This window comes from Papilio polytes, unplaced genomic scaffold (genome assembly GCF_000836215.1).
Source record: "Papilio polytes unplaced genomic scaffold, Ppol_1.0 DF823934.1, whole genome shotgun sequence".
Taxonomy (NCBI): Eukaryota; Metazoa; Arthropoda; class Insecta; order Lepidoptera; family Papilionidae; genus Papilio; species Papilio polytes.
Genome location: NW_013525270.1, coordinates 46,054 through 58,756, shown reverse-complemented (window position 1 = coordinate 58,756; position 12,703 = coordinate 46,054). Strand labels below are relative to the sequence as shown.

The following is a 12,703-nucleotide window of genomic DNA, read 5'->3' as shown; positions in this document are numbered from 1 at the left end:
AATAATAATATAAAATTTTCATAATTTCATGCGGATGAAGCCGCACGGGAACGGCTAGTTCGAGTTAAAGTGTAAAGTCAAAGTCATCTGATATAAAACCAATATAATGATAGGAGTCAAAAAAATAGCTGATAACAGAGAAAAACAAAATAATGGTGAAAATCAAAGTTTAATCAGTACAGAGCAAATTTACATTTTAACAATTCGTGTAAGATTAACATTTTTTTAATATTTAAATTTTACAAATATAGCAATTAAAAAAAATAATTAATTTAAAAATAAATTGTGCGTAGAATAAGCTAACTATAAACAATTGTCACAAGAGCTATAAAATAACACACTGTTTTAAAGTATTAAAAGGGACAGTTATAAAATAAGTTACTAAACTAGAAACTCTTTAGACATTTATCCATTTTATATGATAGTAGGTTGAATCAAATAAGTCCCAGGGTCCTCAGCAATTTTATCTTTTGGTAAATTAGCGAGATGCGGAATGATCTTCTGGTAAATCCTGATACCTTCATTGAAGACAGTTATCGAGAGACGTTCGTTAACTCCACCAATCAAAGGCACCGTGAAGCGCTGCGGAGATATACCGAATGTAGGTATTGAAGCTTCTACAATGAATTTAGCATCCGTTGTTGTGGGTATTGTAGACGGACGCACAGTAATGTTTCTGTAAAATTTAAAACCGATTATTATAATGCACTACATAAAATTACTAGACTTGACTTAAAAATATTTAATATAGTACGATCGCAAATGTAGTCGATACATTTTTTTAAATAAATACACTAGCTTTTGTCGGCGATTCCGGCCGTATGGACTTTAAAAAAAAAGCAAGTAGTCTATATGTTCTTTCAGACTATGCACTACATCTATGCCAAATTTAACGGACGGTAAATTTTAACAAACATCCATCCATTCATCTAAGTTTTCGCATTCGCACGAATGACGTGCTTAAGCCGCAGTTTGACCTTCGTTTTTGTTGTACATACTTACAGTTCTTTGAATGCTTCTTCAATAGCCACCCAGTAAGGGTTAGTATTGTCTGCCTTAGTTGTAGCGCTTCTCGTAGCTTCGTAGTATACACTTATTTTAACATTTTCGCCTTCTGGAACCCATCCTCGGACCTGCGTAACATTGTATATCAAATAATTTATAACACACGCTGTAAGTCACTTAATATGTGTTGTAAACTAAATGAAAAGTAATCTCACCGTTCTATTAAAATCAGCAATAGAAGTGTTGTGCGCCAAATATGCTACGTAAAAATATCTAAAATGCGAAGGCACTATTCGGTATGGAGTTACTCCCTGAAATATTGATAAAGATATAAGTAATTAAGTCAGTGTTGGTTCCTTAAACAATTGTTTTAGTCTGAAGACATATGATTATTATTTTGTTTATTAACTTTAGAAATAAAATTGATAAAATGCATGGTTACTTTAACACCGATGAGATTTGCTGCTGTATATTCACTAGAGTCCTCGCTCTCCAGTGACAATCTGTATTGTTCCTCCCTGAACTGAGTGAAACCTACGAAGAAACGTCCGCACTGGAAAATTTATAAATTATGAAATAATTTTCAAACTCTATATTAAAGTAATTAGTAAGATAATTTCGTAGCGTCGTAAACGTAAATAAATATTTATATGAAATAAGAAAAAATGTCAATCACACGTTGAACGTCCATTCCTATGAGTCAAAATTAGCCCAGGTTGAAAACTATTCCATGTAGTACTCAGAAGTTTCAATCGTACCTAGTTCTGTTAATAGATTTTGATGTAACCTGATAACAAACATGTTTACATCCATCGATACATTCGAATTTCTTATATTTATTAAGTGACAACCATATTAAAGAAGATGATAACATTTTTAACGAAACAAGTACTACTCATACCGGGTCAGCCGCTGTGGTCTTAACATCTGGTAGAAACGCACTATGTATGGGTTCCCCGTAGCAATCCAGTTGTATTACTGAAACAAAGTGCAAAAGGTTATTATGTTATCAGGAAAAATACATTTCCAGTAAAATACAAAGTCCTTTTAATACCCAAATTGTTTTTAGCCAAGTCTGATGGGATATTCCGAGTAGTCTCAGAACTTCAATGACACCGAAATCGTGTATATTTAGTATAGCGATGTTTATATTACCCTTCGCTATCTCTGTTTTTGATAGAGACAGCGAAGATAAGGCGATATTCTCGTATTACGAATAGAAATAAACCCAAATACTTACTGCATTGAGTTTTATCTTGATTGACAATCTGAATTTCTGAAGTTGGAGTTGGGATGCCAACGTCCAGAGCAACACCGACATTAATTGCTTTGAATTCTTCGGTTTTAGCGAACAAGGCAATTCCGTTTAAAGATCCCGAAATTTTGTCTGGAATTAAAATGATTTTTATTATATATATTGATATTCATGTAAAATAGATTAGAGAAGACTTTAAATTCTAAATTATTTCGAAAAAAGTCTAGACCTATCTCTAGACTTCATGTTTAATACAAATTTAATTCCATAGAATTTGCTATAACGCTTGTAAAACATTATGCAGGTGAGAAAAAACATTACCGACACGAAAATTGTTATTATTAAGATTTCGTTTAAGACCAAAAAGAAAAAAATAATTAAAAAGTTAAGTGACATAAGTACCTGGTGTAATAATCATATAAACGTCTCTAAGCAATGTTGTATTTTGCTGTATTCGATTCATAGCTTCATAGTATTGGATTGCAATTGATTTCATATTTAGTGTGCCGCGACCGACAACTTCACACTCATCGTTAACATGTGCCGAGAATGGGGGAAAGTCCCAGCCGTCCTGCAAGTATTACGAAAGAATAATTACACAAACATAATCAATAGCTGAATTTTTTTATTTTATACTAACTGTTGCTCGCGACTTCACCTGCGTGAAATAAAAAATAGAAAAATATGTCCATGTTACTCAGTGTTAACATAGCTTTTTAATAGTGTAAGAATTTTGAAATCGTTCCAGTAGTTTTCGAGTTTACTGCATACAAAAATCCAAAAATACAAATCTATGTAGGGACACAGTTCTATGGATTTACCAAGCTAATTCTAGGTGGCGCTACTTATGAATACTTCAGCACAAATAGGATCGGGTTTAAAATCCATATACCTTATAATTAGCCGGTTCTACGTCCATATGAGAAAGAAGAAGGATGCTGGATAGAGAAGGGTCGCTGCCAGGCCATTTCAGTACAATCAAAGGATAACCAGGTACACATTCGTATACTTTTATTTCAATGCCTTGTTCTTCTGCTAATCGCCTCCAAAAATCAACAGCTGGACCTAAAATGAAATATTTAAATATGGTAGAGCAATAACAATAGGCTGGTTCGATCAGTGAAATACTACCACCACAAAGAAGATAGGTGAGAAGTTGAAGTAAATCTGTGTTTCGTTTGAAGCCTGTATGACCTATGTCTAATTGAAGTCCACTTCTCTACATTCTTATAAAGATTTTATAGGAAAGGGAGATGAGGAAATATCCTCCTTTTGAGCGTCCCTTAACGCAAGTAGAACGCGGATGTAAAGCATCTGCAATTGCAAATATCTATAGCCGCTTGCTCATTTGCCATTTTAATACAAAAAATACCTGCTAATGTGACTTTGATATTTACATATTTTAATATAAGTATTGTATGTTGACTAAATAAAATTGCATACTAACTTAGGTTTTGTCCAGGCGTAGTATCTATAGTAATATACTCTCGGAATTTGTCCACTTCAGGGCTACATTGGCAAGACTGAATGTTACTTGTAGCAGTGCTGATGATATTTGCAGCAAACAAACCAATAATTAACGTTATGCATTGCATTATAAAATCAATACTAACTAATATGTTTTCCAATCGTATACCTGTAAAATATAATAATATGAGTTTAATACGCTGTTTGCGATTGAGTATTTCATATTTTTATGAAAATGAATAGTTTCCGCTCGCGACTTCCTCGTGGAATTAATAAATAACAAAGGCCTGTGTTCTTCCATACTAAGCACATCTATGCTAAATTTCATCGTGATTCGTTTGCAAGTTTAGGCTACAAACTTAAACACACATCTATTCATTAAAACATGTGTATTTATAATATTGTTAAATATTAAGATAATCCAAAACTAACATAATACTTACCACCGCACGTCCTTGCTGGTGAAAACTATACACATCAGGCACGAAGTATGTCACGTTTGAGTTAATTTTTATTGAGTTATTATTATCACCTAATTAGTATTTTAAGTGTAATTGCAAAGAAGTATTATATTAATCCACTAAACAGTATGATAAAATTCATATACAGGATGGAATTCTTTGCCTACCCTTCTAGGGAAAATAGTCGAGATATTGAAAATAAACGTTATTCAAAGAAAACACTCCAACCTGTATACATGTTATTAAAGTAATTAATGTAGTGGATTAACATTTATTATTATTCTCCATCGAAATAGTAGACAACGACATCCGGTTGGGTTATTAAGGCTAAAGTAGAAATTCTTGATAACCATTGAAACACTTTTGATATATAACATAAAAAAAATCGTATGTAAAATAAATAATGTCTTTTACTAAATGAAATAAAGCAGATTTATTTCTTACTAAATAACAATGCAAATTATATTATGGATATAATTGATAAGGACAAAATAATCTTCAAATTGACCATACACAAAACATACAAGTGAAAATTTATTGGACATGTTTGTCAATGATCGTGCTAAGGTTTTTGGATGCGTGAGCTGTGATCAAATGATTATGACATGGTGTTATAAGACAAATGTAACTCAAGATGTAATTACAATATTTGATATCAGTTGAATCGCAATATGTGATATCGTAAAACGAATGAGAAGTTTTAAATGTACTACTTGACATGCAATCTATTCTTTTTACAGCGAAATTATTGCTATTTCAAATACCAATAATTATATTTCAAATAATACGAGGTTTTATCAAATACACTGTGGGATCATCATTGACCTGGTCATCACGTAAATTCGCAATACGACGTAAAATTCTTTCGTAAATCTTGATTCCTTCGAAGAAGATAGGTATCGATAACCTTTCGTTAATTCCGTTCACTAGAATTGGTGTATTCCGTTGAGGTGTTATACCAAATCCGGGCACACCAGTTTCTATGACGAACGTTATGTCAGTTGTAGTGTAGCCTGACGTTTGATTTATGGGTATATTTCTGAAAAATAAAAAAAATATATAATACTTAAAACTACGCTGGCTTCCTTTACCTATATACTATCATACTGCGAATGGGAATTCAATCGAATGACATTGCTCAAAATCAGCAACCTATTAAGAAGGCAATTGAGTAACCCGTTTTAATACTTACAGATCATTAAACGTTTCACTAATAGCCACCCAATAAGGATTACTACGATCGGCTTTTGTAGCATAAACTCTATTTTTTTCATAAACGACGCTAACCGTAACATTTCTTCCCGCTTCATAAGCCCAGCTACGTATCTGAACAGAAAAAAAAATACTCAAATATAATAAAACCTGTAGCGTTTAAAGTAAAAAATATACAATAATTAAAAATTACTCTTACAATTTTGTTAAAATTAGCGACTGAGGTGTTTTGTGCCAAATAGACGGTGTAGAATGCAGCCACATGCGCGGGTATCGTGCTGTATGTTAGAAGAGTCTGAAAAAAGGTATATTTTACCACAAAAAAAAAAGGAAAATGACAAAAATTGCGTGAACACGCAATTACGGAACACACGTAGACATAGTCACAAATACGCACAAAGTACTTAGTAGTGAAGAAAAGAGGATGGACTATACAGAATACTCTATCATACTCACTCGATCGCCTACAAAATTAATCGCAGTAAAAGCACCAGGATTTCCAGTTTTTAGTAATATCTTGTATTGCTCCTCTCTGTATTCTTCATAAGATTTAAAGAATTTTGAACACTAAAAATAAATTAATAAAAGCTATGTTACTAATCTTGATTGTTAAATAGAATCAGATAAAATAGATTGATAGAGAAAGTTGAAGTACCGTTCCATATGCGGTTACATTAATATTAACCAAAAATGCACTAGATGTTGACGGGTTGTAGCAATCAATGCGGAACACTGGAACAGAATAAGTAAACAAGAACTTAATATAAACATACGAGCTATCCTTGCGACTCCGTTCGGATGGTATTAAAAAAAAAAACAAAAAAAGCAGCCTATGTATTCTTCCAGACTACCCTCTACATCAATACCAAATTTCAACGAGATCCATTCAGTAGTTTAGGCTACAAACTCTAACAAACATCCATCCATCTAAACTTTCTTATTTATATTATTAGTAAGATATCAAGCATCATTTGATACTTGTATTATTCAATCTGATACACAGTGCTTTAGTATATTACCTTATTTAGTATATAACCTTACTAAATGTTACATTACAATAAATACTAAAATATCTGGTTATTTAAAAAAGATAAAACCAACTTACCGATTGTAGTTTTGTCGCTATTTAAAATAAATATTTGGTTGTTTGGATTTGGAATACTTCTGTCTAAAACAAATCCCACATTCAAGTCTTTATATGCTTTAGATTTTACAAATAGTGCTATACCATTCTCTGATCCAGCTGCTCCGTCTGAAACATTTAAAAGATCAAAAAGTACACGTATTAAATAAGTAACAAAGTTATCATTGACTTATCATCTCGAATTCTTTACTGACCTGGTGTGACAACCATATAGACATTTCTAAGCAATGTAACGTTATTTTCTTTAAGGTTTTTAAGAGCCAGGAAGTATTGAATTGTGAAAGATTTCATATCTTGTGTACCGCGCCCGACAATTTCACATTCGTCATTTATTTCACCTGAGAACGGATCATAAGTCCAACCATCCTAAAAATTAATTACGAAATAGCAAAAAGAAACGTTTGAAATCTTACGTTTCATAATTTTATAAAATGTTTTTTTTTCCTTAAAAGTCAAAAGGAACAAGTGAAACTAGGATATGGGTTATAACGTGGCTGCCTTCGTGGGCAAGTTGAAGTACTTATTAACTAGTGGATTTGGCCTTTCGGTGGGATTGTGGTAAAACACTGATTTATTTACTATTAAAAATGTTTAATGCGAACTGTAGAGACTGACGACTCTTATCGGTTGATGATGATCATGATGTAATAATAATCTGCGATGTATTCTATGACGTATAAAAGACATACCTCATAACAAGCAGGAACCACGTCCATATGTGAAAGAAGTAGAATGCTACGTCTATTGGGGTCCCGTCCCGGCCATTTGAATACGACCACAGGGTAGTTAGGTTTAGCCTCGTATACAGTGACTTCAATATTCTGTGTTTCTCCTAATCTTTTTAAAAAGTCAACGGCCGGTCCTGCAAAGACAGTTAATAAAATCTTCTCTTTAACCTATTTTTAATCACACAAACACTTCATTTATACATTTCTAAGTAATTAACTAAAAATACTTCCGAGTCTTATTAATGTACAACATACACTATGCTTTTTATTTATATCAGTAAAGACTATACTTTCTTTGTTTTGATAGTTTGCTGACAATCCGTGAATCTACCTACCTTAACTTGTAATTCTATAACAATGGTCTTTAGTTATCCAATGGTGATTAACGATACTTACTTAAATCTCTCCCCGGTGAGGTATTAATACTGATATAATCCTGAAGTAAGTGCACGTCGGGGTTGCAATCACATTCCTTATATTTCAACACATTACGTCTACCTTCCACATTACCAAGTACAATCCAAAGAAGTATCAACACAGCATAAATAGTTTTGATTTTAAAAATCTGAATTTTCATTATGCCGAATATTTAATTTTAATATCAAACTTTCTTTTGGAAATTTAATTTGATTGATATTTTCAATTTTAAACAGCACATATATTTAAAGGTAAAGCTGCAGTTAAACGGTTTTCATTTTTCAAATGTAAATCAAAATGTACTTGGCAGGTTCATTTATATATTTAACCTTGTATTAATTACCAACCTTGCAGTACTGATAAGAAGGGTTAAAAAGGAAAAATATAATTGGCTAATTATACCAAAGGAAGTTACAATCAGCTCAAATTTTATATATTAATATAACTCCAGTTATCGATGTAAAGTATGCGAAGATAAAATAATTAAAATATGTATGGTATTCATTGGCTGCATGTGTAAGTAAAATGAAATATACTTTTAACATATTTGTTCATCTTATCGATCGTAAATATTCATTGCAGAAATGTCTAAGTACATGTAGAGATGATGATCACACAAATAAGAAAGTAGTGATTTTAACTACAAAGGTAAAAAGAGACCTAATAAAGTATGGGTGTATTGTATGAAAGAGAATGTGTCTGAGAACAGAGTAAATTCTTATATGCCGCCACTGATGGTATGGAAGAGGTACATACTGTGCTGATCGTCAATACGATCAAGGGCCGGTTGATGTTGATGATTACGATGAAATCTTTACAAAAACACGTTGTCATTCCTCTTAATATATCGAAAAAAAAGAGAAAAAACGTTGGGCTGGGCACCAGATGAACATTCTGGCTTACTAGCATCATAATCTTACAGTAAATATTTATAAAAGAAAGTACTCGAACTTTTTAATAAATGACACATTTCTAAAGCACATTAAAACAATTTTTTATTAAGGCAGCCGAATATCCAGGAGACCATACTTTAGAGCGATCTCCTGATAGAGAATCCTGGCTTCTAGTCTATATCTGTGCATGTACTCTGTGTTACAAAGCGCTTTTTATATTTCAAGAATAAAGGAATCGTGTTTCGAATAAATGAAGGCACACATAGGAACATGAATTGGCATCCTTGTCTTTCACCATTTCACTTCGTAAGAAAATTGTGGAATCCGTTAGTGGATATCATTTTTATGTACTCGTATTAAAATTATATATTTAATTCGACAATAACAGAATTATGGACAGTCACCTGTCAGAACTGAATTACAGTGAAATCCAGATCAAATAATTTTATTTCACTTATCATATAAGGTACTTCACAATTTTAATATTTAATGATTGATAACTTTAATGTTTGTTTTTTTTTTATCAACAAATAATTGAATTTTAAAAATAAACAACAAACACAAGAAACAACATCAAACATTTATAGTACATTTATTTCTTATGATTATTTTCACAATGTGTTTTGTTCACTCAATAAAAATAGTTAATAGGTTTACTTATTACATTTCTCTAAGTAATCGGTCGGGTCATCCGTAACTTTGTCATCGGGTATATTAGCAAGTCGCGATATGATCTCTTTCAAAATACGTAACCCTTCTAAATATATCCTCAAAGGCAATCTTTCATTGACTCCGTTGACTAAAACCTGCGTGTTTCGTATCGGAGTCAATCCGAAGGCAGGAATACCAGCTTTGACAACAAACGTCGTGTCCGTTGTGGAAGGCGTCGTTAATAATTGAAATGGAATGTTCCTGAAAACAAAATAATTAATTCTATTAAAATATGACAAGTATTCTATAGGGGTTACTATAATTGAAATAGTTACAGCATCTGATCAACTTTTGCCTTAAGCGATTGGTAACTGCCACAATTTTACCAATTTGATCTTTCACCAGACGCTTTACACAGCATGTTATCACAGGGTACTGGTTAGAGAGTCTAATAGAAATTAATATACTATAAGGTCAAAAATTTTACTAGTGTTGGTAAGCAGTCCATCATGACAAAGAGGTAAGGGGGCGCCAGAGAGTTAAATTCTCTGTGCTACCTGTCTGGCCTTAGGTTAACTACAAATCATTTCTAAAACAAATATCGGCCGCCTTGAACATTATCCTAGACTTGTGCGATAATGGCCAAGTCCCACTACATACTATTGTTATCATACTCACAATTCCTCAAAAGCCTGTTCTATTGCCACGTAGTACGGGTTACTGTCGTCTGTCTTACTGAAATAATTACCGCCTTCTTCTTTATAGATTGAACTAACCGTTATATTTCCACCAGCGGCCAAAATCCATCCGCGTACCTGTTATATAAAAAATCCGTTTTTAATATCATTAAAAATAATAATGTCAAATACGGATGAAGATGAGTATAAACATCCGAAATAATCATCTTAATTTATATAAATTTAATTAAATCGTACCTTTAGTTCTACAGAATATCCAAAGGATTCTAGGCCCTAAACTAAAATCTGTATTCTCTACCTATTCTTATGAGTTAGAGGGGTGTCATACAAATATCTATGCAGATTTTAACGTACATCGCGTAACGATCAACAATTTAAAAAAACATTTTCCTGTCTAAACGTAAATAAAAAAAATCAAATCTTACTAATTCAATAAAATCTTCAACAGTGGTATTAAGTGCCAAGTTGGCAGCGTAGTAGGCCGCGAAGTGCGCTGGTATCACGTCGTATTCTATAATGTTCTGAAAAGATTATTGCTAATTAATTATCTAGACAATAAATTATTGTATTTAATAAATAGAGCACGCCAAAGGACTCATGTATGTTTTTGATTTTGCCACACGTGAATAGTGAGTCATCATCATATCATGTCAATAGAATAAAAAAACAACACACTCACTCGACCTCCAAGGAAATTAATCACCGTATAATCCCCAGCATCTCTAGTTCTTAATGACAGTCTATATTGCTCCTCTCTGTAGCGATTGTAAGCTTGCAAAACATAGCCACACTAAAAAATATTTTAAATATCAACATGATGTTTGTTTCTACTGCTAAAATATTTACAAAACTTCTGAAGTTAATTTTATCTCAAGGAGAATAATAGATTTTTCATTAGTGTTTCGACAATGTAAATCACGGTTCAAATAATCAAAAGCAAACAATACATACGGAACTTGCAGCCGTGTCGTTATAACTTGGCAATATAGCACTTGAAGCAGACTGCCCGTAGCAATCTAAACGTATCACTAAAACAGATTTCAAAGAAATTATTTTATTTATTGCTAGTAAGGGACTAGAAGATGAAATATAGACTTATGTTGAGAAAATTATACAAAACATCGGAGAATTAATGAAAAAAAAAATCTTACCGTAATTTGTCTTAAATCTATTAAACAAAAAGATCTCTGGTTCCACGCTCGGGGCTCCCACACCTAATGTAAAGCCTACATTCATGTTTTGGAATGTCTTAGTTTTAACAAAAAGTTCTATACCATCCCGAGACCCAGTAGTTTGATCTGAAAATATTAAACACATATGATAGTAGCTGAGTCCCCAACATCATTGAGTTAAACTGCACGAATGTGCCAGGTCGAACTATTAAATACTATATCAGCAGCACGAAGTAATTGTTTCGTGTAAATAAGCCGGTTTAAATGGCTTTTGAACAAACCTGATGTAGCAACTATATACACAGTTCGCAGCAAAGTAACATTGTTTTGTTTTAATTGCCTCAGAGCTTCATAATGTTGAATTGTTAGGGTTTTTTGAGCTTGAGTACCACGGCCGATAATTTCACAATTTTCATTAATTTCTCCTGAGAACGGAGGATAATCCCAACCATCCTAAAATAATATGTACATTTAATGACCTTTCGTTGATGCTTTAAGTTTTGCATATTAATTATTATTGATGTTATAAATGCAAAAGTTTGAATTAGGCTATTCTAAGCTTAGCGTAGGCATACAATTTTTTAATATTTAGACAAACTATTGCGTTTTTACGAAACATTTTCACACATATTGGACTACGAAAAAATCAATAAAAAATTATTTGACTTCCCACTTAATAAGTCCACAAGTGCACTTAAATAAATTTAAAGTGTAACTATTATTTTATCTAGTCTCATGTTTATACTGCCGGACTAGTAATAGAAAACATATTTGATCGCTTTCATTTTCATCAAAAATAATAGAGAAGAAAATATGTGTGAAAAACTATTTCCTATAGTTGTTTTAGGGGTGATTAATTACTACAAGTAATTACAATACCTCATAACAAGCTGAGTTGACGTCGATATGAGAAAGTAGAACGATACTTTTTAATGTAGGATCCTGTCCTGGCCATTTTATTATCACTATAGGATAGTTCGGTTTAGCCTCGAATACCGTTACTTCTACTCCTTGTCTTGCCGCTAGCCTTTTAAAAAAATCTACTGCTTTTTCTGGAATTAAAACATATTTATTTTTAGTAAGTGAGACATTTAACTTTTTTTACAAACTAATTCTGGTTTCTATATATTTTTTAGTTTTTGTAGGAAATCGAAGAGTCGAACTATTCTGATAAACTCCGAGTTACTATGAGAAATCTAATTTAGTCAGAATAGTCGTACGTGAAACTTTGTTTAAAATATCTAATAGCAAAAACGATCAGTAGGCACTTACTGAAATCATCTTTTCTCGTTGTTCTAAAACTAATGTAGTCCCGAAGAGTTTCTACTTCTCGTGTACATATGTATTCCTGGCACGGGAGTGTTGCTATACTAATGTGGACATGGACAAAGCAGAACCACAACAGTATTTTTATATTCATCATTCCACCAAAATAAAACGCGCAAATAAGAATGATGTATTCGCACGACTGACTATATACACATATTATATAACGATAATTACGATAATGCGGTAAATAATATATCTTATAAAATGTTATGCAAAATTCTTAAACAAAATTCAGGATAAAAACAGGTAATTTAAAGTTGATAATATTCTT

The 12,703-nt window shown here is 32.3% G+C and overlaps 3 protein-coding genes and 1 long non-coding RNA gene across 4 annotated transcripts; all 4 read right to left on the bottom strand.

The window, feature by feature from the left end:
* Nucleotides 1–154: 154 nt before the first annotated feature.
* On the bottom strand, nucleotides 155–3,166 carry LOC106101996 (aminoacylase-1A-like). Its single transcript, XM_013281389.1, has 8 exons — nucleotides 3,153–3,166; nucleotides 2,663–2,831; nucleotides 2,246–2,392; nucleotides 1,907–1,983; nucleotides 1,448–1,558; nucleotides 1,221–1,316; nucleotides 1,003–1,133; nucleotides 155–676 (listed from the first exon to the last, which is right to left on the bottom strand). Exons 2-8 carry the CDS (start codon nucleotides 2,754–2,756, stop codon nucleotides 415–417), a joined length of 918 nt encoding a protein of 305 aa, XP_013136843.1. The 5' UTR covers nucleotides 2,757–2,831; nucleotides 3,153–3,166; the 3' UTR covers nucleotides 155–414.
* On the bottom strand, nucleotides 3,138–7,849 carry LOC106101950 (aminoacylase-1A-like). The gene is made up of 10 exons (XM_013281341.1): nucleotides 7,669–7,849; nucleotides 7,234–7,406; nucleotides 6,739–6,910; nucleotides 6,506–6,652; nucleotides 6,056–6,132; nucleotides 5,857–5,967; nucleotides 5,600–5,695; nucleotides 5,381–5,514; nucleotides 4,977–5,227; nucleotides 3,138–3,325 (listed from the first exon to the last, which is right to left on the bottom strand). Exons 1-10 carry the CDS (start codon nucleotides 7,847–7,849, stop codon nucleotides 3,138–3,140), a joined length of 1,530 nt encoding a protein of 509 aa, XP_013136795.1.
* On the bottom strand, nucleotides 5,430–5,944 carry LOC106102002. Its single transcript, XR_001225546.1, has 3 exons — nucleotides 5,857–5,944; nucleotides 5,600–5,695; nucleotides 5,430–5,514 (listed from the first exon to the last, which is right to left on the bottom strand). It is a non-coding gene; the product is annotated as an uncharacterized LOC106102002 (long non-coding RNA).
* Nucleotides 7,850–9,235: 1,386 nt separating the features above from the next.
* On the bottom strand, nucleotides 9,236–12,523 carry LOC106101949 (aminoacylase-1-like). The gene is made up of 9 exons (XM_013281339.1): nucleotides 12,376–12,523; nucleotides 11,983–12,155; nucleotides 11,385–11,556; nucleotides 11,083–11,229; nucleotides 10,883–10,959; nucleotides 10,611–10,721; nucleotides 10,357–10,452; nucleotides 9,912–10,048; nucleotides 9,236–9,494 (listed from the first exon to the last, which is right to left on the bottom strand). The coding sequence occupies exons 1-9, from the start codon at nucleotides 12,521–12,523 to the stop codon at nucleotides 9,236–9,238; spliced, it is 1,320 nt and encodes a 439-aa protein (XP_013136793.1).
* Between the last annotated feature and the right edge of the window lie 180 nt (nucleotides 12,524–12,703).